The sequence below is a fragment of the Artemia sp. Qi Xiang Cuo genome, chromosome 5 (genome assembly GCF_049724085.1).
Source record: "Artemia sp. Qi Xiang Cuo chromosome 5, ASM4972408v1, whole genome shotgun sequence".
Classification (NCBI taxonomy): domain Eukaryota; kingdom Metazoa; phylum Arthropoda; class Branchiopoda; order Anostraca; family Artemiidae; genus Artemia; species Artemia sp. Qi Xiang Cuo.
This window is the reverse complement of record NC_142798.1, coordinates 44,423,368-44,447,735: the sequence shown is the minus strand read 5'-3', so window position 1 is coordinate 44,447,735 and position 24,368 is coordinate 44,423,368. Positions and strand designations below refer to the sequence as shown.

The 24,368-nt window shown below is 36.3% G+C and overlaps 1 protein-coding gene and 1 pseudogene across 1 annotated transcript in view; one reads left to right on the top strand and one right to left on the bottom strand.

The window, feature by feature from the left end:
- The first annotated feature begins 3,460 nt into the window (after window positions 1–3,460).
- Txl (Thioredoxin-like) overlaps window positions 3,461–24,368 on the top strand; it is a 36,662-nt gene continuing 15,754 nt past the window's right edge. Inside the window, exons 1-2 of the mRNA XM_089089642.1 lie at window positions 3,461–3,534; window positions 22,750–22,850. Coding sequence (XP_088945768.1) covers window positions 22,759–22,850 — 92 coding nt within the window. The 5' untranslated portion in view covers window positions 3,461–3,534; window positions 22,750–22,758. The remainder of the gene's footprint in view (window positions 3,535–22,749; window positions 22,851–24,368) is intronic.
- On the bottom strand, window positions 18,365–19,440 carry LOC148952173 (uncharacterized; annotated as a pseudogene).

Below are 24,368 nucleotides of genomic sequence, written 5' to 3'. Positions count from 1 at the left end.
ACTCCCCTCACAGCCATCGGGGTAAGAGTTGTAATTTTTTGACCTTGGGGCATATAAGGTGTTTATAGAAAGCGTTGTCATAGAAACTCAAAAAGGGCTCATTCGATTAGAAATCCAAAGGCCTAGTGCCCTTTTTAATCGTCGAAAGTGATTGGAAGGCTTGAAATTTTTAAAGTAAAGATCGATGTGGGTATAATGTATGATTTTGTTGTTGTTGTTTAGACCAGGGCACTTCGTATCGAAGGAGTTGTCGTAAGAACTTCGAAAAGGGCTCTTTCGATTCAAAAAAGAAAGGGCTGATGACCTTTTTAATAGTCGAAAGTGACTGGAGGGCAACCAATCCCCCTCCCACGCCCACCTTCCCATTTGCCTTTATTTTTAAAAACTAAGTGTTGCCTTAAGATTACATCAAAATGCATTGTGTTAATGCTAATGCCCAATAAGGTATCTCAGCAGTATCCCAAGAACAAATGAGCGTATTTTGTTCAAACTTTCGGGGCTACTTCTGCTCTTAAAATTTAACCAAGTCAAAATAGCGTAAGTGTATCCAAGCTATCAAAGAAAGTAAGCAGATTTTTTGCGAATGGTATCAAGTTTTCCATTTCAGGTCAACTAGAGGAGGTATGAAACGAAATTAAACACTACTTTTTGTGTCCAGATTTTTAAAAGGGTGTATGCTGTTAAAAATTGCTGAAAATCTTTCTCCGGCATACAAATAGCATGCCAAACTTTAAAGTCTTAAAAAAAACGAAAAGATTTAAAGTATTATTTTATTTCCTGAAAAGACTAAGTCAATATAAAACGAGCAGAAATTAATTAAAAAAAACTTTTTCCACAAAATAAGTTTTTCAAAGAAAAGTTAAGAACTCCATTAAACAAAAACTGAGAAAAAATAAAATCATATAATCTACAAAGCGTGAAACTACCACAAATCAGCATCGATAAATAAATGAAAGTCAAAACGAACAGAAATTACAATAAATAAACGAGTCAAACTCAAAACGAGCAGAAATTAACATAAGTTGGGCCCAAACCTCCTATGCCTTCCCAAGGCCCGAACAAAATTTGCACTTTTCTGAAAAAAAAAATGTTTTTACTTGTATAACTTTAATAAATCAAATAATATTAACATTTTGATTACTAAATATCAGTATATGTATATTAAACTGACAATGCACATTCATTTGATTTTTTTTTCAGAAAGTGCAAATTTTGTTCTGGCCTTGGGAAGGCATAGGGGATTTGAGCCCAACTTATGTTAATTTCTGCTCTTTGTCTTGCTTTAAAAGTGTAAGAGGTTTTATGTCATTTCTGGTGGTACTATTTTTAATTTTTTTCTTATCAAATTTGTTCAAATGTTACACAATTTTGGCTTTAAGTATTTGTGGGACTTCAACTTTATCAATAGAGGACCCAATATCAGCTTCCACCTTAGAAATTATTTTAGAATAAGGAACCGATGAAGGAAAGCAAAATTTGGCCCTTTCGCCAAAATTGTTTCTTGTTGAATAGTCAGAGACTTAGATGAATGTTTTTGATAGCAGGACCAAGACAAAATCGAGGAAACCACTCTCAAATAAAAGTTTATTTAATTTATCAGATAACCGAACCTTTGAAAGGTGAAATTCATGAATAAATAATTTGATAACTATGTTTTTAATTTTCCAGGAAAAGTTTATTGAATAACAAATTCTCATGATAATTAATATATCTAACTAAATTAAAACGTTTCTGTTTTTGTTCGGTAATTACATGGATTAAAGATATGACACTTAACTTATCCTTTAATTTTTTTTTCATTTTCAATGCCAAAATGGGTGTTTAATCTACTGGGTGTTTAAAAATTATTTTAGAATAAGGAACCGATGAAGGAAAGCAAAATTTGGCCCTTTCGCCAAAATTGTTTCTTGTTGAATAGTCAGAGACTTAGATGAATGTTCTTGATAGCAGGACCAAGACAAAATCGAGAAAACCACTCTCAAATAAAAGTTTATTTAATTTATCAGATAACCGAACCTTTGAAAGGTGAAATTCATGAATAAATAATTTGATGACTATGTTTTTAATTTTCCAGGAAAAGTTTATTGAATAACAAATTCTCATGATAATTAATATATCTAACTAAATTAAAACGTTTCTGTTTTTGTTTGGTAATTACATGGATTAAAGATATGACACTTAACTTATCCTTTAATTTTTTTTCATTTTCAATTCCAAAATGGGTGTTTAATCTCAAAGATTGAGGACTGACTGCTTTTTCCTTGCAATATTTTAAAAAAGCTTGCTGATTTATTAGACTTCCATGTTTTTTAACTAGAGAAAAATAAAAATTCAATGATGTGGCTAAGCTTTGCTCGTACACTTGACGAATAAAACATTTTGTGCAGTTCGAGGAAGCAACAGCCATTTCCACTGATAAAGGTTTCACTCAATGGGCTCTTGAATTAAAGCATTAGAAATTAAAAAAAAAAAAACATTTTTGCAAACCGTTTCTTCATCTTAATTTTTGAAAGTTAAATAATGTAGAAAAGCTTATGGAAATGAAAGTATGATAGGCAGAATTTCAATGTGAAACCAATTTAATTAAGCTCCGTAATGTAAGCAATTTAGCCTAGGCAAGTTAGTGGTAATGTGAAACCAAGGTTAAACTACATAAATTTTTATTTGCTTGTTCTTTCTTTCAAATAAAAGAAGAAGCTGCTTTAAAGCCATAGATCGATGATCTTATCAAAGAAGAAGATAGGGTACATTAGTTTTGGTTAGGCTAATAATTTTACTTATCTGTTTACTATATGATACGTGCTGGGGGGAAGTTTTGGAAGTCCCGTTGCTTTTTGTTGTTGTCCTTTAACTTAAAGTTCATTTACAACGGTAGTGTAAAACTTCCATTACTAAGGTTGAAGCATCTTCAAGTCCCGTTCCCAAAAATACAGTCTTGTTTTGTAAGTGTTGTTTTCCGGTCTTTAGGAGCTATTAGACTACTTTCAGTCGCTGGGCCTGAAAAGCAGCGGTCAGAGAAACCAGTGAACTGAAAAGACTCATAAAATTGCAATGTTTGAAGTTCAAAGAAGAGAAAAAGTGTGGAAAGAGAGATTATGAAAATATATAAGGCTACACTCGTTGATTAAAGGGATGTAATCCTGTTTTAGTATTTTACACATCATTGGTAGATTTTGTGTCACTGGGCTGGTGACTAGTTGCAAAAGAAACTTATACTATCATTGCCGCAAAACCTTGCTCCTGGTCTTTAACAGCTTTTAGTATATAATTCCTAATCTTTTCAGTCAGTTTCGTATGGACATCAAAATCTTAGGGTTGTCGCACTTTTTTGGACAAAAAAGCTCTTTTCGGCTTTCATTGTCGCGCATTTGCAGCGTTGTCATTGGCAGCCTGCCTCAAGAAGTTGGGCATGAAAATCGTTTCTGAGAAGAAATGGCCAAATGGATCTATCCGAAGCCTATAACTGAAGAGAAGAAGAGGAAGAAGATTTTTAACTTGTTTGAGCTGATTTTGTTGGAAAATCCTTGTTTATATGTAAGTTTAGTCGAGCATTAGGAGATTAAAGTGGTTAAAGTTTTAGAATAATGTGTAAATTTGTAGTTTAAACCATAATGTATGTAGAATGAAAGTCGATACATCGCTTGATGCCTTTTATGCTCTTTCAGAGTTCAATAATCCCTTCTGTTGGGAAATAACACCTTCAGCCTTAAATGGGTTCCAGAGGTCTCTTGGTATAAATTCAAGATTAGTAGCCTACTGGTCATAAGGAGACATGTTAAGAAAACAGTTCTTACTTCATAATATGCAAAATTATCCCAGTTAACATAGCCTAAGGTAAAAGACCAGTATCCAATTGAGCAAAATTGTGTAAAACTAAAACCCTCACATCTTGTTACCAAAGAGGAATTGAGAAGAATTGTTTATATAAATGAATATCTAAGAATCTAAGCTATGCATCAATATAGTTAGCCTATTACTAAAATTATTCTAGGATAAACACTTGAAATTATTAGTTTATTGACTTACCTCCAAGAACCTCTTCAGAAATACCAATTATGCTATTTTGATGTATATATCCTTTCAGTGTTTCAGGTTTTTTTACATATTAGAAAGCTGATTGTCTGCTGATTATAAAATTATAACTTTTATTTCTTGATATTTGTTCTATAAATCACAAATATTAAATATAATTTTAATTGCTTGTCAAAGCTGAGCCCAGATTTCAAATTTATGATGACAAATTGCTCCCACTAGGATGAACCATGAGGGTGGTTGGCTGAGTCCACCCTAAAGACAAACAAGAATTGTCTTTAGGGCTGTTTTTCACTCATCAATGTGCTAAAATCTTACATCTTATAATGATCTTACATCTTTTGTCAGAAAATGTTTAAAAGTGAAATCTTTGAGCAAAGATCTTACATCTTTTGTTGTTTTTATGCAAACATCCTTCATCATTCTGCTCTGATCAGAGGTCTGAGAACAATGATGAGTATATCATCAAATTTCTCTCATCATTGTTCTATATGGAAGAAAGATGGCATATTTCATGCTTTTTGTTAACATTGGTGAGCTGTAAGATCTTAGAACAAAGATGAGTTGAAATAAACAATAATCTTTGCAGAAAGATGAAAGATCTTAGTGCCAAAAAATGGCCCTTTTATCTGTTCTGTAACTGTAATTAGTACTGGACATGTTTCTCAGGCTGATGGTTGAATTGAGCTTATCATAGGCAGCATGCTAGCACTGCCTAAGCAAAGAACAATAATAAAGAGAATAGCAGAACAATATATTTATCAATACTCAAGGGGATTAGGGCAATCTTTTTGTTTTCCAATGAAAATACTTTTTTGTATTTTGAAATATCTCCTGGCTAATTAAAGGGCTCTTGTGTTTCAGTTGTTTTTAAATAATTGGTAAAAAAAAAAGTTAAAATTAGCATAAAGAGGAGGGGGATCCACCCATGTATACAGGATAATTTCTGTTTGTTTTAATGCTGCTCATTACTTTTAGTTGAAAAATTTGTTTTTTTTTTATTTATTTTCTGATTGTTTTTCAAATAATTCCAGAAAACACACCTTTTCTCTCCATGGATAATCTCCCCCCACCCTCTAAGAAAATTCCTCCTTGGAAAGTTTCTCCTATGTAAGATCCTTCTTGCCCTAGACAATTCTATCTCTGCTAAAAATTCCCCATAAAAAAACTCCTTGCAGACAATTCCACCTGGAAAATTATTTTTAGCCTATTTTTGTTGAAAAAAAATACTTGTTTTTCTTTTAATTTCTAATCGTTTTTCAAATCATGCTGGAAATCTTCCTTCTGCAGAAAGTTTTTGTCTCAACTGAATGTTTCTCCCATGTGAAGTTCCATGGGGAATCTCTCCTGTGGAAAATCAACCCACCCCACTATGGCAATATCTACCTGATAACTTCCACTCCTTTGAAAATTTTACCTTGACTATTTCCCTGGAATATCTTCAAATGTTGAATTGGCAAAAGAAAGTAGGTAAAATAAAATGATTTTTGTATCAGAATTCTGGTAAATTCCCCCAAGTATAGTTTCCCTTTGAAAGCTCATCCCTGTAAACTTCCCTCCCCATGGTAAATTCTCCCATTGGAAACACCCCCTCCCCTGCAGAAAATTTTCCCTACAGAAAAATTACCTTCCCCAAAAAATGTCTTTACTTCCCAATAATAAATACTAAATGTAAACTCAGGACAAATTTCAAAACTTACAACACTTTTCCCAGGGACTTGCAGGGTCATGTCATCCCCAGAGGCATGATTAATTGACCTTTCAAATATGCTGATCAAAATGGCTATCTCAAATTTTTGATCAGATGAGTTTGGGAAAAAGAAGCATGGGAGTTTTTTTTTAGTACTTTTAAAAGAACATCTTATTGTTCTAATTAAATGACCCTTATGTTTCAGTAGTCATTATTGGGACAAAATGAAAACTTTAGTGTTAATAGCAATGTGCTGAGGAAAGGCCAACCCCCTTTATATACAGAATAATTTCTGTTCTGTTTAAGTTTTAATGCTGCTCCTTACTTTCATTTGAAAGAAAAAACTTGTTTGTTTTTAATTTAATTTGTGATTGTTTTTTTATTAATGCTGGGAAATCTGGCCCTACCTTCTTAGGCCAGAACCTTCTACCTTCTTAGGCCAGGGGGGTTTCTCCATGGAGAACCCTCCCTTCATGGAAATATCCTCTAGACAATTCAATCCCTGTGAAAATTTACCTTGGACAATTACTCTTAACCATTCCACATGTAAAATTGAGATGGAAAAGAGAAAGCAAGACATAAAAAGAATTTTGGCAAATTCCCCCAGTGTGTAATTTTGACAATTTTGGTAAAAAAGGGGTGGGGAAGGGGGCCTAGTTGCCCTCCAATTTTTTTGGTCACTTAAAAAGGGCACTAGAACTTTAATCCATTTTTTATAGTTTTGGTTACTATTGATCCTGGTTGCTCCTTAGCTACAGTTTGTTACCACTAACTGTTTAATATTTAGGGTTTAATACCAATATATGGTCCAATATATTGAAATTGATATCTAATATCACCAAACACTAGTAAAAATTGCAGTTGAAGGCATAGGGGTTTTGAGCCCTACTCATGTGCATTTCTGCTTGTTTTGAGTTTGACTTGGTTATTTATTGTAATTTCTGTTTGTTTTGGGTTCCATTTATTTATTGATGCTGATTTGTGGTAGTTTCACGCTTTGTAGATTATTTAATTTTTTTTTGCTCATTTTTTGTTTAATGGAATTTTTACTTTTCTTTGAAAAACTTATTTTGTGGAAAAAGTTTTTTTTAATTAATTTCTGTTTTTTTTATATTGACATTGTCTTTTCAGGGAAGAAGAAAATAATACTTTAAATCTTTTTAATTTTTTAAGACTTTATAGTTTGGTCTGCTTTTTGTATGCTGGAGAAAATTTTTTAGCAATTTTTAACAACATACACCCTTTCAAAAATTTGGACACAAACAGCAGTATTTAATTTAGTTTCATACCTCGTCTAGTTGACCTGAAATGGAAAACTTGATACCATTTGCAAAAAAAATCTGTTTACTTTCTTGGATAGCTTGGATATAGTTACACTATTTTGATTTGATTAAATTTTAAGAGCAGAAGTAGCCCCAAAAGTTTGAACATAATACCCTTGGTTGTTCTTGGGATACTGTTGAGATGCCTTATTGGGAATTAGCATTAACACAGTGCATTTTGATTAAATCTTGAGGCAACATTTAGTTTTTAAACATAAAGACAGATGGGAGGGGGATCAGTTGCCCTCCAATCACTTTCGACTATTAAAAAGGGCATCAGCCCTTTCTATTTTTAATCAAATGAGCCCTTTTTGAAGTTCCTATGACAATTCCTTTGATACAAAGTGCCCTGGTCTAAACAACAACAACAAAAAATCATACATTATACCCACATCGATCTTGACTATAAAATTTCAAGCCTTCCAATCACTTTTGACTATTAAAAAGGGCACTCTGTGAGGGTTGTTGTTATCCTCTCCCAATACTTTCAACTATTAAAAAAGGCACTAGCCCTTTCAATTTCCAGTCAAATGAGCCCTTTTGAAGTTTCTACGACAACACTTTCAATAAAAACCTTATATCCTCAGGGCATAACTTACAACCCTTGCCTTGAGGGCTGGGGGGGTGGTTGTTGCCCTCAAAGACCTAATTTCCAGAACTTTCTACTATGTTGAACTCAATGGCCATCTGAAAATTTTAATTGGATGTGTTTAGGGGAATGGTGTGTGTGAGAGGGTGGCTAGTTACCCTCCAATCACTTTTGACTATTAAAAAGGGCACTAGCCCTCTAAATTCCCGATTGAATGAGCCCCTTTTGAAGTTTTTGCAACAACTATAACTATAAAAACCTTATATGCCCCCAGGGCATAACTTACAACCTCTGCCCTGGGGGCTCTGGAGGGTTTCTCATCCTTAAATACATAATTTCCAGAACTTTCAATTATGTTGAACAAAATGGCTATCTCTAAACCTTGATTGAATAAGTTTGGGGAAATGGTGGGCCTGGGAGGGGGGTCAATTATTCTCCATTCACTTTTGACTATTAAAAAGGGAATTTCATTTTCTAAACAAATGAGCCCTTTTTGAAATTTCTACAACAATTTCCATATAAACCTTATATGCCCCCAGGGCACAACTTACAACCCTTGCACTGAGGGCTCTGAGGGGGTTATAATCCTAAAAGAACTAATTTCCAGAACTTTTGATTATGTTGAACAAAATGGATACCTCAAAACTTGATTGGATGTTTTTTGGGGAAAGGTGGGCCTGAGAGGGGGGTTAATTGCCCTCAAGTCACTTTCAACTATTAAAAAGGGCACTAGCCCTTTGAATTCCCAATCACATTAGTCCTTTTTCTAGTTTCTACAGCAAAGATTTCAATAAAAACCTCCAATCACTCCAATCCTTTGTTGCCCTCCAATCACTTTTGATTATAAAAAGGGCACTAGTCACTCCAATTTCCAATCGAGTTAGCCCTTTTCGAAGTTTCTACAACAACGCCTTTGATACAAAGTGAAAAAAAAAAAAATAATAGATTGTGCCAACATTGTTCTTTACTTAGACTTAGGCAGTGCAGTTGCGCTGCCTATGATATTAGTATCAATTGAATTACAAGAATTCAGTGATTCCACTGATATGACAAATAACTCAAATGAAGCTGATTCCGATCTTTTTTGAATTGTTAATTATCAATAAAAGTGCCAGATTGAATTTCTCCTGTGTACAGGGTTGCCACCAACCATTTCCGTGTGGATTGTATCAAACACCAAAATTAGACGTGCAGTGTTACCATGTTGGTTTTTACAAAGTTATTGGAATATAGCAAAATCAGACTGAATTTTTTTTTTGTCCTTTGAAAAATAAGTTCTGCTTCAAAGAGACCTTGTCAGTCGCCCAAAAAAGGAGTTGATTTTTGTTCAGTCTGTGATGCTAGCCTACAAGATGAAAGCTATGCACTTCTATGTGGTGGTTGCAAAAAGTGGGTTTGCACTGATTGTTTGAACATGTCAGACCTTGAATACAAACTTTATACAAAATGAGTTTTTGCTTAGGGTCAACCTGGTATTGTCCCGTATGTAAGCAAAAAGGAACAGCTGCTTTGCCAGAAGTTATTCAGAGAATTGTTACTGACTCTTTTGCAAAATTCCAGTTGGACTTGAAGGAGGAATTGAATGCTCAATTTCAGGCGCTTCTTAAACCTCTAAGTGAAAAAATTCAGATCTTGAAAACTGAACTGCAGGAAAAGTGTTCTTGGTCAGATCTGAAGAATGAGGTTTTACCTTAGTAGTATTACAAGATATCACTAAAGTGAAAACTGACCTGCTCATCAAATTTTCCAGCCTGATAGGTTTGGGTTTGGGCCAGCAGATTTTTGTAGTTACGAGTCAAGTAACTCAGCGTGGACGTGATGACTTAGTACAAAAAGAAACCCTCATTTTTTTGGTTTGGAGGAGAGGAGTGCGATAAGCCAGAAAGCTCAGAACAAAAGTGATCTTAAGTATGTCAATGAAATTCTGCTGAATGAGTGTCCAGCTAAGTGTGTATTCTCTGTACACTTGGGAAGAAAACAAAGGAGTAGAAGCATACCAATAAAGGTGATTGTGATATAGCAGCTTTTTTCCTTGTGAGCAGGATAGAGAATATTAAGGCTAACATGCCGAACTTCCATGTCGCACATGACAGAAGTAATGCAGAGTTGGCTGAGAAGAAGAAGTATGATGAACTTAAAATAGGAGCTTACTGAGAAAGTAGCCGCTGGTGAAACCAGTTGGAAAATCAAAACGCAGAAAAGTGGGTTAGAACTAGTGCGCAAAAACAGTTATTTGTGGCATATACAAATGCAGATTGTTCATTGTCAAAGTGGGATGAACTTGTTTCACTTGTTCAAAACTGGAAACCCCATGTAATTATTGTGACTGAAGTTCTACCCAAGAATTGTAGTAACCCCTCTGTCCATTTTCATCAACTAAGTGGTTATGATTCTGTGCATAATATTAACTATGAATGAGGAGTTTTTGTTTATGTCTCTTCTTCCCTGAGTTTACAAGTCAAGGACATGAGGTAGTTAGTTTTGAGCTGAGACATCTAAGTTGGTCCTCAGCTACCTTACTTACTTTTCGTCATTTTCGTCTAAAATTGTGGTCGTTGGTGACTTTAATGCTCCTGGTATTGATTGGTTATCACACAGTGCAAAGTTATCTGATTTGAGTTTCGGGCATAAACTAGTTCAGACACTTGGTGATAGCTTTCTCCATCAGCATGTTACTGAGCCCACAAGGTTTTGAACTGGAATGAATCCACCTATATTAGACCTTATTATAACTAAGCACCCAGCAGACCTAGATAATTTATAATTTCTGCCTCCTCTAGGTAAAAGAGATCACGTTGTATTGTCTTTATGTGTTAATGTGTGCATTCCATTCAATCCTGTGTTGAAGTTGTTATACAATTATTCTAGAGTTAGTTATAACGAATTTAGAGAGTCTGTACATTACGTTGATATTGTTAGTGAGCTTCAGCGTAGTTCTGTAGATGTAGATACAGCTTTTGAGTTTATCCGTGAAGTGGTAGTAGAGGGATATGAGAAGTTTATTCCAAGGTATACTATTAGAGAGGGTGTGAAAAAACGTAAAAACCTGCCAAAATTTGTCCTTAAAGCATTACCTAAGAAAAATAGACACTGGAGAGAGCTTATTTATCAGCTAGGAATGATGGATCTTGGGGTGGTTACAAGAGAGTGAGAAATAGGGTGACGATGATCCTGCGTTCTCACACGGAGTCAGTGGAATCGCCGATAATCGGTTGCGCGAAGTTGTCCAACAAAGTATTGGAAGCATGTGAATCGTGGTGAAAAAGAGCAGTCGCCATCGTCCATGGTCTTCAGTGATCCAGTCACTGGCAAAACTGTTTATGATGATAAGAGAAAAGCAGCTAATTTTAATCAAACATTTTAATCTGCTTTCGTTAATCTTGCTTCACAAATAAGATCTAATATATCACCTGCATCGGAAGCTTTTGTGTTACAGAATGAGTCACAATATGATGACTCTGATGTAGTAGGCTACCTGAGCACATCTAAAAAATTATGCGTGAGCTTTCTGTTGACAAATCCCCTGATAAAAAGGACATCTCAAATGTTATTATAAAAGAACTGGCTTCTTCTTTAGCGGCTCCACTTGCGTTTCTTTTTAATGTTTGTTTGGAGTCTGATAAGTGCCCTGCTGCGTGGAAAAAAGTTATCATAAAACCACTTCATAAGGGTGGACCAAGGTCGGATTTCACGAATTATCGCCCTATCTCGAATACGTCAATTTTTTCGAGAATTATGGAAAAAGTAATTGTGTATTGGATCATAAATTATTTTGAAAATAACAACTTGTGGAGTATGGCACAGCATGATTTTCGAAAAAATCGATTGTGTAATGCGCAGTTAACGGAAGTAATAAAAGATTTTGAAAATATGCCTGATTCAAGTATAAAGCTTGATTGATAAATTAAACAAAAACTTACCAAGTTTGAAGTTTGATTGTAATTCTACTCCAAAGAAGGAGCGCCAGCGTAGCTGAGAGTTCGACTGAGAGATAGACGCGTGCAATCACCTTGATTGACCGAAACAACACCAGTATTTTAAAGTCATTATGATATGCAGTGGTTAAGCTCATGATGAAATACTGAGAGTTCAACGGGAAGGGAACTTGGGAGGGCAGTTGAACTCTCATCTACGCTGGCGCTCCTTCTTTGGATTAGAATTACAAACAAACTTCAAACTTGGTAAGTTTTTGTTTAATTTATCAATTCTGCTCCAAAAGGAGCGCCTTAGCTCCGCCTTCGAGTTAAACTGAGATTTTAAAGTTCAGCATGAGCTATACCAACACTAATGATGAATAATAGCCCTATTCATTAAAAGAGGTTGTTGTACAAAAATTCATTTATAGGAAGATATTTCAAATATAACAAATTACAGTGAATATATTCAAAAGACAGATAACTGCTGACCACTTTCAATTGGTTCATTATAAAACCTTGGAAACGTTTTGGCATTTGTCCAGCCTATATATTTTATGATTTGATCTACATCAATTCCTCTTGCTTTAAGGTGGGACGTTGAGGCAGACCGTGTGCTATGAGCACCATAAACACTGATATCTATACCTGCAAGAAATATAACTTCTTTTATCCATCTAGAAATAGATGACTTGGACACAGCAGTATGAGGCTTACGATATGTAAGAAAAAGTGCGTCGTTTCTATTTGGATATGATGTCATTCTAATATACCTAGCTAGGTGCGTCGCCGGACACAGGGACGACTCTTGAAAAGGCCGAAATTTAACTACTGATTTGTGGTTGCCTGGTTTTGATGTTTTTAACAACACATTGATTTGAAAATCAAAACTTCCATCGTCATATGTACCATGTTACTAAGTGATAAACTGGTCAAAACTGAACTCTTTCACAAGCTGATAAAATCAATAAAACTGCTAATTTTTGTGTTAGTGTCTTTAATTGAAGATTTTCGATATCCCAAGCTGGCAGTCTAAAGACTGTCTAATACACATTTTACATCCCAAATACTTGAAATCTTGCGTAGACTAGGCCTTCTATTAAAGACACCTCTCCTAAACTTCTTGGTGATGTGATTACTGCCAAACTGAAGGCTTGGTAGAATTGCCAATAAAGCACTCCTCGCAGTATTAATAGCACTGTATCCAACACCTGAGTGAAAAAGTTCCATAAGAAATGTCAAAGTCTCTGGTAGAGTTGCCTCCAAGGCCTGGATTGTGTTTCTTCCACAAAAGTTGATCCATTTTTCAATGTAAACTTTGTACTGGCGCTTAGTTGAATCCCGCCATCCATCCATGATAATATCGACTGTGGAGGGAGAATATCCTTGGTGGTGAAGCCCTTGCCGGAGACGACACAAGCCGCTAGGTGTAACGTCTTGGACAATGGATGGTGCAAGGTCGGTTTCTGTGGCAGGGACAAAGTAAAAATATCATTTGGTAGAAATATTGGACTTCCTATTAAAAGCTTTAATAGTAAGGGATACCATACTTGTGTGGTCCAATTTGGAAAGATCAAAATACCAGTGGCCTGATCTGTTTCCACCTTCTGAAGGGTCCTGAGAAGTAAATTGAAGGGGGGGAATGCATAAAAGAAATAATGCTTCCAATTCATTGCAAATGCATCTACGAAAAAACATTCTGGATCTGGTTTCCAAGAAACAAATTGTTTAATCTGAAAATTTAATCTAGTCACAAAAACAAATCAATATCTATTGACTGATATACCAAAAAATTCAAAATAGTAAATATTTCAGAATTCAATTTCCATTCCTTTTCATTATCAAATTTTCGTGATGCTTTATCCGCGATATTAGCAACCCCAGACACATGTTCTGCAGATATCCACCCTTTGCCCTGCAATACTACCTGCCAGACCTTATTTGCAAAATAATTACAAAATTTAGATTTTGATCCTCCCATTTAATTTATATAAGCTACTGTGGTTATATTGTCAGAACGCAGCCGAACATGCATGCCTTTAATATCATGGGCAAAACATTTTAATCCCAGATAAACGGCCTTCGTTTCTAAGACATTGATATCAAATCTCTTCTCTTCTGAGGACCATTCACCTGTGGCCGTTTTCATGGAATATTCATCCACGAGTGCCCAACCTAGTTTCGACGCATCACTACACAAATATTTGTCAATTGATCTAGACTCAATTGCTTTAGAAGCATGATTGGCAATATCCAACCACCATTGTAGTTCCGAATTTACATCAGATGTTAAAATTATCCTTGCCGCAAAATCACCCTTCGCGTACCTTAATGCTTGAGTTTTCAACGATTCCGCTTTTCGGTAATATAAAGGCCCTAATTCTACTACTGGAAATGTTGAAACAAGAACGCCAAGAGTTTTGGCCAATTCTTGAATCATAGTCAATTTTTTACTAAGAATTTTTGAAACTAAATGTATAACCTTTTTAATTTTTCTTTCTGGCAGGACAATAAGCATTGATCGCGAATCCACCAAAAAGCCCAGAAATTCTATTTGTTGGCTTGGAATGATAACTGACTTTCCCGGGTGGATCACAAACCCCAGCTCTGACAGTAATTGTGCTGTTTCATAGACATTATTTTGACATTCCAAATATGACCTTCCCAGAAGGAGAGAGTCTAAATACGTAACTGACAAATACCCTTTTCTTTGAAGCAGAGAGTAGTCCCCGAAGCCGCGCCATGCCGGCATGACGGCGGCGAATGTGTGATTTAGTATCGGCGGTGGCGTGCCGCCAGGCGCGCCTAAAAATTTTTAGCGGCACGCCGCCGATTTTAGACTGGCGGCGCGCCACAGCGCGCCGATTTTTCTGATTAAAAATAATAATAAAAATTCCACTTCACCAAGCACGTTCAACCTCGATTTTAGTAAGGAAATTTAAATGGTTGGCGAAAAACATACAAGAACAATATGACAAAACAGGAATTTGTTGGGTCGTGCGGAAAGTGTTTATGTTCACCGTCGATCAGACCAAGTAGAATCCTCATTTTTACCCACTAGACCCAGGGAAACCTATGTTGTGTTTATGTTTAACATTGCATTCTTGTTAATGATTTCGGCTAATGTGTGTATAACTTTCAAAGTTTGAAGTTCAAACATCTCCTGTTTATCAAATACATACAAAAAGGAAGTGAAAAAAAAATAACAACATAAAAAAAAGTGTATACAAGTCAGATACCATGGCTTAACAACACCAACAATTTTAAATCAGCGGTTGCATCGCTTCAGTTACAATTTATGTAACAAAAGTGAGTTTGTTCACTCTGCCTGGAGCCATTGATCTTTTTGCAGTCACTATCAGTCCTGTCCTGCTAAAAAGCCGTTTAGCTGGGGCACTTGTGGCCGGTACAGCCAGAACTTGACGAGCGTAAACTGCCACTCGCGGATCTGATTCTAGCATTGGACCTTGGGGTCCCACAGAATGCCGCAAATGGGCTTCTTCTTTGTATCTGCTGAAATAAATTTTTATAAGGGAGAACAAACCTACACCATTATCATAGGGCTCCTGCGCCCTACACTACAAGAGGAGCTAAACTGCACCTTTACCCTCTTTTCTTATCAACACGGAATAACCCTCCAAAATTCTTTTCTGAAAGAAGTGATCAAGTTATAACGTTTCAAGTCAATTTTTAAGGCTACTTCAACTTCAGTGTGCTCTGCTAACTGTGCGAAAAACTGTAATTCATTTCTATAGATATATCTCTATACTAGCTCTTGATAATTTACCAAGCGGGAAACTACCACAAATCAGCATCGATAAATAAATGAAGCCCAAAACAAACAGAAATTGCAATAAATAACTGCGCCAAACTCAAAACGAGCAGAAATTAACATAAGTTGGGCTCAAAACCCCTATGCCTTCCCAAGGCCAGAACATAATTTTCATTTTACTAAAAAAATAATTTTTTTTACTTTTATAACTTTAATAAATCAAATAATATTAACATTTTGATTACTAAATATCAGTATATGTATATTAAACTGAAAATGCATACGGTATTCATTTGTATTTTTTTCAATAAATTGCAAGTTTTGTTCTGGCCTTGGGAAGGCATAGTGGTTTTGAGCCCAACTCATGTTAATTTCTGCTTATTTTGAGTTCGACTCGGTTATTTATTGTAATTTCTGTTCGTTTCGGGTTTCATTTATTTATCGATGCTGATTTGTGGTAGTCTCACGCTTGGTAGATTATTTGCTTTTATTTTTGTTCATTTTTTGTTTAATGGAGTTCTTTACTTTTCTTTGAAAAACTTATTTTGTGGAATTTTTCTTTTTAATTAGTTTCTGTTCGTTTTCTATTGAAGTCTTTTCAAGGAAAAAGAAATTAATACTTTAAATCTTTTCGTTTTTTTAAGAATTTATAGTTTGGTCTGCTATTTGTATGCTGGAGAAAAAATTTCAGCAAAATTTAACAACATAGACTCTTTTAAAAATCTGGACACAAATAGTAGTGTTTAATTTAGTTTCATACCTCCTCTAGTTGACCTGAAATGGAAAACTTGATAACATTCGCCAAAAAATTTGTTTACTTTCTTTGATAGCTTGGATACACTTACGCTTATTTGATTTGGTCAAATTTTAAGAGCAGGAGAAGCCCCGAAAGTTTGAACATAATACCCTCAGTCGTTCTTGGGATACTGCTGAGATGCCTTATTGGGAATTAGCATTAACACGGTGCATTTTGATTTAATCTTAAGGCAACATTAACTTTTTAAACATAAAGGCAAATGGGAGAGTGGGCGTGGGATTAGTTTCCCTCCAATCACTTTCGACTATTAAAAAGGACATCAGCCCTTTCTATTTTCAATCGAATGAGCCCTTTTTGAAGTTCTTACAAATCCTTCGATACGAAGTGCCCTGGTCTAAACAACAACAACAACAACAAAATGATTCATTATACCCACATCTATCTCTATTATAAAAATGTCAAGCCTTCCAATCACTTTCGATTATTAAAAAGGGCACTAGGCTTTTCGATTTCCAATCGAATGATCCCTTTTTGAGTTTCTACGACAAGGCTTTCTATAAACACCGTATATGCCCCAGGGCATAAATTACAACCCTCACCCTAAGGGTTGTGAGGGTGGTTGTCATCCTCTAAGACCTAATTTACAGAACTTTCAACTACGTTAAACAAAATGGCTATCTCAAAATGTTGATTGGATGTGTTTCGGGAAATGGTGGGGATGGAAGGGGTGTTAGTTGCCTTCCAATCATTTTTGACTATTAAAAAGGGCACAAGCCACTCTAATCTCCAATTGAATGAGCCCTTTTCGAAGTTTCTTCGACAACTTCTTCGATATGAAGTGCCCTGGTCTAAAGGAAAAAAAATAATACATTGTGCCAACATAGTTCTTATATACCCCCAGGGCATAACTACAAAACCCTTGCCCTAAGGGTTGTGGGGGAGTAACCTCCTCAAAAAACATATTTTTTCTCTGGAAATCAGTTACTCTGAACAAAATGGCTATCTTAAAATTTTGATTGGGTGTGTTTGGGGAAATGGTGGGCGTGGAAGGGGTTTTAGCTGCCTTCCAATCACTTTCAACTATTAAAAAGGGCACTAGCCATTCCAATTTCCAATCGAATGAGCCCTTTTCGAAGTTTCTATGACAACTCCTTTGATACGAAGTGTCCTTGTATGGAAAAAAAAATAATTCATTGTGCCAACAGTGTTCTTTACTTAGACAGCGCGATTGCGCTGCCTATTGCTGCCTAATTGCCTATTGCTCTTTTACCTACCTCTTTTCATCCGAAAAATCGGAAAGAAAAATGAACAGAAATTTAAAGTGAAAGGTAGAATTTTTGTTTCAAGAATTTTTGTTCTTCTCCTTCCTACGAACCGATGTACATCGCGAACCCAAGATGACTGTATTTTTCTTTAAGAAACAGATTAGCCGGGATGACGGTTGAAGCCCGGAGGTTGATAACGATAACCAAAAAAGAGAGAAAAAAAACAAAAGAAACGGTGGCGTATTAGTGACGCCGCCGCCGATAGAATCAGCGGCGGCGTCAGCGCGCTGATTCAAGCTCGGGGGCGCGCCACCGTCTTTTTTTCGGCGGCGCGCCGCCGACTTTTCGGCGCGGCTTTGGGGTCTAGCAGAGAGATAACAGGTTTCATAAGTTTCGTAAGAACCCTTGGGGCAGATGATAAGCCATTCGGCATTGAAGTGAACGCATAACAAAGGACAACTTGAAAACAAAGCCACATTTGATCATCAAAATCAACAGGGCATGAATAATAAAAATCGACTAGGTCAATAGAGGCCATATAACAATTTTTTGTCATCAAAAGAACCGCAGAATGAACACTTTCCTTTTTAAAATGGTAATATTTAATGTTTTCATTTAAATTTTTAAGATTAAGAATAAACCGGGTAGACCCATCTTTCTTTGGGACTGTAAAAACGGGAGAATTACAACGTATTTCCTTTATTCTGAAGTCGGGTACTTTAACAATAACACTTTTATGCAATAAAATATCAACTTCTTGTCTTATAGCCTGTATTTCTTCAAACGTTAAACTTTTGTTTTTTGTTTTCAAAGCTTTTAGTGGTGTTTTCTCAAATTCAATCTTATAGCCAGAGGCTACAATATTCAAAATATTCAAATCACTGGTTATTGACTGCCATTTTGAGATGTACTTACTAATTCTCCCAGCTTTAAAGTTATCAGCCAAATGTTGTGACTGCCTATTGAAATTAACAACAAAATCATAAAAATCAAGGGCTGGGTATGTTGAATAGTACATACCAGCTATTTGCGATCCCTTTTCTGGAAATTCAGGAATTTCTGGACTTTGGACCTCTCTTGACGGTCCTGGCCATGCCTTCTGCGATAATTTGGACGGGGGGCCTCGTTCTGCCATCGTCGATAATGATAGGCCCCCCCTCACAAGTTTTTTGGTCTTCCAAATGATTTTTTCAAATCCACCACGGATTTGGCTTTGGCCGTTGTTTTGGCAACATCTTTGCCAAAAACAAACTCCGTGACTTTGAGTTCAGGAGCACATAAAGCTGATGCTATAGTGGGATCTGGGCTCAATTCGAATTCCATCGCATGACGTCTTTTTAAACTTAGATCGTAATTGATGAGGCCAAGCGTGTGCACTGCATCTGTAAGGTTTTTGACAACCTTTTCTTTAATATGCTCATTTTCTAGCTCAAGAATCACATTTGCTGCCTCTAAAACACAAAATGTTGAGTGAGCAATTGTCCGCTGCACTTGAAGTGCCTTAGCATCCCTCTGTTTAGCCTGTGATGAGAGAATAGACCAAATTTCACTATTCACCTTTGGAGGAACAATTTTTTTCGTATTTTCAGGCCTAGGGTGGTGCTCAAATAACTCTTTTAGCTTCACTATTTCCAAAGGCTCAGAAAAAGCTCTATTTGCAACTTTGGCAAGTTTCTTATGGATCTTGGGTCCCTCTTTGGCACCAGAACGTTCTTCAGAAATCTTTTTGAATAGAGCGTCATTTGACGTGTTTTCTTTTAATCTTTTACCTTTGTGCTTTTCCGGATAAGCCTTCCGCTTTGTGTTATGGATTTTTGTGGGGCTCCGAGAGCAAGATTTTTCGTTCCTAGAACTAATTTGAAGGCTCCGAGAGCCATACCGAGCACGAGTTTGAAACTCTGGGCTCCGAGAGCCATTTGTTTGATCGCTATCGCTCTTACTTGAGAGTATTCTGCGACGCGAATGAGCTTTATATTGCCTTCCACGCCTCTCATGATCGTAATCTTTATCGACTAAATTGTCCAACAATCCAATCACTATCTCACTATCACTCATTATTTAATTTGGTCCGAATCAAAGCGAATGCTAACGTCAACTGGTGTTGCTTCGGTCAATCGAGGTGATTGCACGCGTCTATCTCTCAGTTGAACTCGAAGGCGGAGCTAAGGCGCTCCTTTTGGAGTAGAATTGTATTTATATTGACTTTTTCAAGGCATTTGACAAGGTTTCGATATCTTTGCTGGTGGGAAAATGTAGAAAGTTTGGGATTGGATGTAGAAGCATGACTTCGATTAGGGATTACCTAAATAATTGGCCACAGAAAGTGAAGGTTGGTGAGGCACTATCTGAAGGGTGTGGAATTCTAAGCAGAGTCCCTCAGGGTAGCTGCCTGGGACCAGTTTTATTCTGTTCATTTATAAATGATTTGCCACAGGTAATTCGAAACAGCACCATTAACTTGTTTGTGGACGATGTAAAACTATACAGAGATGTCACCTCCCCAGTTGATGTGACACTTCTACAGGGAGATTTAGAAGCATTGTTTGAATGGTATAATTTGAATTCTATGTTTGTTAACCAGAATAAATGTCATGTAATGCATTGCTTCGTGAAAGATGTGGCATACCGGTACTTCATAGGGGACGTGTCGGTATGCCCAGTTAACTATATCAGGGATCTCGGTATTATTTTTGGTGATCAGCTGAGGTTTGTTAAGCAATCATCAGCTTTTTCGCGTAATGCAAACTAGGGTTTGCTTTGCACCAAAAGAGCATTCAGAAGGTTTAATCTGCGAAGTTTTACCACACTGTATAAGACGGTGGTGCGCCCTGTTGTTTAATACTGCTCATCTGTGTGGTATCCGACTAGAAAATCTGACACACAGTTGATGGAAAAAGTCTAAAGACGAGCGTCCAAACTCGTCCTCTATCTGAAATACCTACCTTATGAGTGGAGATTGAGTAGCCTGAGATTACTATCTCTGCAATTCAGAAGGAACAAAATGGATCTTGTCAACACTTTCTGTATCATAAAGGATATTGACCATGTGTCTTGTGAAGATTTCTTTGAGTTTAGTCATTATCCATCTACATGGCAGAACTCTTTAAAGTTGTATCAGCCAAGGGTATGAAGGAAAGTTCACCTTTGTAAATCGTTCAGTAAAGCCTTGGACCACGTTACCCAACATCTAGTTCTAGTGAATGATGTTGCGGCTTTCAAAATAGCCTTAGTTGGGTCCTATTTTTACAGAAGGCAGTACTTAGGACCATGAAGTGTGTGTTTCTTGTAGAGTATCTTCGTTTTTTTTGTTTTTTTTATAGTTTTTATAAGTTTATATATATATTTTTTGGTTTATAAGTGTTGCTCACAATATGTAATTTGTGTTATATGAGACAAGCCTATGGCTTGTTCCATTTCTGATTAAAATAAAAATAAATATGATTGGATTGCAGGTTTTATTCCTAGATTTGCTCAGACTTCCAGGATGTCATACCTACATGGTTTGGTCATATTTCCCTGCACCTGTCAGACATCTGTAATTGTTTTACAAATCTTGAAAATTCAGGAAGGCCAGTCTCAAACCCCTTCTGCTCCCTCTGTAACCAGATCTAAAAAAAAAATCCTTTGGAGAGGGCCACTGGACAGAGGATGCCAAAAAAGACTTTGCAGGATTTTAATTAAAGGTTGACAGTTTTTAATTTTAAAAGTATAATCTAAATTTGACTGCTGCAGACCACACTACAGCGCCAAGTTTGACTTGTCAACTTTTTTGAAAGTAAATGAATCAGTTATTTGGTTTGTCTTTAGAAGGTTGTCTCTGTATGTTTGCATGGGTACTAGCGCCTCTTACTCTTACTCAGTCATTGTCCCTCATGTTGATGAGCAAGTCCTGTCAACTTTAAAAAACATATGGTCTGCTTCACAAGTAGATATTGGAATTGTTGCACGAATTGCTAGTTGAACAAAGATCTCTGTTTATGATAAAAATGTCATGAAAACATGTTCCTCTCAGCTGTTAAGTACTGAAATAGTTATCCTTGGATTCTCTACTGCATTGTTTGACTAATACTTCTTCCAAATCTCAAAGTCCATCATAAATATTTCTTTGCACCTGAAAGGGGCATCTTGTACCTTTTTTTTTTTACCCTGGCTGAAAATCATTTTAGTATTACTACTAAGTAAAGTTGGGATCATAGAAGACAGCTTTGTTGAAATCCAACAGCATGGCATCTAGGGCTGGGATTGAAGCAATTCTGCACTGAATATCCTGATTCATATTTGCTACCCCTTCTTAGTGTATAGAATGTGCGGCTTTGCATGGCGGAATAGCCTTGATGGTGGCGCAAAGTCATATTCTCAACTTCTTGGAAAAGGATTTAAGAATCTGTTTCTTCTTAAGGCTGCATATCTTCAAGTATTGGACTCAATACAGCTGATCAGCTTTAATGCTCTTACAAGTTCATCACTTGCTACTGTGACTATGCAAGGGATTTATGATCAATGAAAACAAGCCATGGTATACTAACCCACTAATCATATTTGATTTTTCCATGCAGGATTTTAGTCTGTAGCTCTTCGGCTTACCTCCAAATGTGCATTCCTTCCATCTCTTGGAGGACAGATGTTATGGAAGGGAGTGTAAAAGTCTGAGGATTGCCTCAGTCTTCTCTACAAAGGCGTGAAGCAGCATTTTAACATTTGTTATTTATCAACAAAGATGTTTGAGGTGCAAGCACATAGAAAATACATGTCTTGGAGGTGATTCTTGGAGTTTTACCCTGCTTCATGCCAGAAAATTCAGTTTTAGACCATTCATACTCATTTACAAGAGAGTAAAACAAGTTGGCAATTCGTTATGGTAGATCTTTTAAATTAAGACATTGGCAGCACAATATTTGTTTTTATAAGTCCCTAAGAGGCAGTTGCAACGAATATTACACTTTTAAGTGACACATTTCTAACACCTTTGTAGCAGAAAATTCTGCATAATATTCAAACTTCTCACTCATTCTAAACTAGACATTTTCACTGCTTTGAGCTTTTTTGTATTTCGAAACTGATAACTATCATTATTGTTTTCAATTATGCCAGCGTATGTTTGTGCTTGCTGTCCAAAAGAAAAGGGATAGTGGCACCATGGCTCCAATCAAAAGAACTCAGCACATTTGGCCTATTTTTGTATCTTGTAGCAATGTTCCTCCTCCCAAAACCTAAATTTCTCTTTATTTGTGCTGTGACTTATCAAACCTTACCTTTCCAGAAGATTTAGACAACAAAAAGTAAACTGGGATGAGTTTTTCATTGTGGAGTATCAGATGAGATGATATTGTTCAAAGTTTACATCTTGCCTGGAGTTTCTATGTAAAATAGTTGTAAATATCATTGGATTCAAAAGTAATATTTTTTAGGATCTAGTTATGGTGAAAGAAATTACAGAACTATCTCAGCTCCAAGCAGAATTGAATGTTGCTGGGCCAAAGCTTGTTGTTGTAGACTTCACGGCTAGTTGGTAAGTCATAAGTGTTCAAGTGAAACTCAAATGGTTTCTGTCCTTAGCCTTTTGGCTTCTGAAAGCACCCTGTAATATCTTCAGGTTGTTTTGTACTGCGGGTTAGTAATAAAAAAAAGTAAAATAAAGTAGTAATAAAAAAGTTAATAAAGTTTTTCATGAAATTGCCAACCATAAAGTTTGTCCTGCTCACACAAAGATTTCACCTTTTTGACTTTACAGTTATTTTTCATTGGAAGTAACTGAAATAGTCAGACATGGTGCTGAGAAAATCATCTTTTTAGCATTTTTTCCTTTTAATAATGAATGAAAATATTTTTTTGCGTAACCCTTATTCTTTTACCAAGCAAAATATTTAAACAAGTACAGGCCTACACTGTTACATTTGTAGACACTAATTTGTATGTTGTTTATTTGAAGTTTTTCACACGTCTTTTGCTGTTGGTTGAACTTTGCAGACTTTCTTGAAAAGGCTAAAAAGTTTGACTTTTTTCTGACAGCAATAAAGTCAACAAAATTATGCGAGGAAAAGGGTTTATTAACTTTGTGGGCAGCTTTATTACCTGTATTGACATAATTGGAGCCCCGCATACCACTGTAAAATTCCACAGTTCAGTAATCAAAGGAAAAACTTTCTACTTGGAAAAGGTATAAGGATATTAAGGTTGATTGATTCCAGATTGCAATTTTTTTAATCACTTTTTGCTGTTAATTTGGAGCCCTTTAGTTTCTTGAATATTTGAATATCAGACGCATTATGAAACTATTTACCTTTTTTTTCTGGTTGCATTTTTTTATTTTAGTTTTCAAACTTGTACTTGGTTAAAGATTTGTTCCTGGGAGGAGGGAATATAGGTGACAAAGGTTCCTGTCATTCCTTCTACTCCAGCTCTTCTCTTCCTCACTCATGCCTAAACTTTTTGTCAACCATTGCTTTTAGGCAAAGGTCTCCCTAGCCAAAGGATAGTTACGATGGGGAGTGGTTCTAGCTATGGGAATGCAGTGCGCTCCCCAGGGATGGGTCCTGGAATGTCACCCCTCCTCAAGTGGAAATAGTTTCAAGAAGTTCTCCTAAATCTCACAGTTCACAAACAGATCTCGCTGTGAAAACCTGGAAAATAAGAAACTGAGCTTCGTGGGACATTATGTCACATGTATGGTTCACACTGTGTGATACTTGGCACTATTGGATTTTCTTAGAGTAAAGGTGGATAGAAGCCTGAGGAATGTGGATGACTGGCAATGTGGCAGAATTCAGTGGATAGAAGAAGGTAAATTGAAACTGTTGATATCCTTTGACGGGGATAAGGCAAAGAGGGATGGGAGAAAAGGGGTAGAGAATGGGGACCTTTGCAGACAAGAACAACATAAATTTGAAGGCCTTGGTGCGAGCGGGATCAAAGCGGTATGTACATGTTTGCTAGCGTGTGAGGTGTTCCAGGCATTGTGATAGTTTGGCTCAAGTAGCCCCTTATCTTCTACCAATGAAGACAGCTTTAAACCTGAAATAAGAAGTAG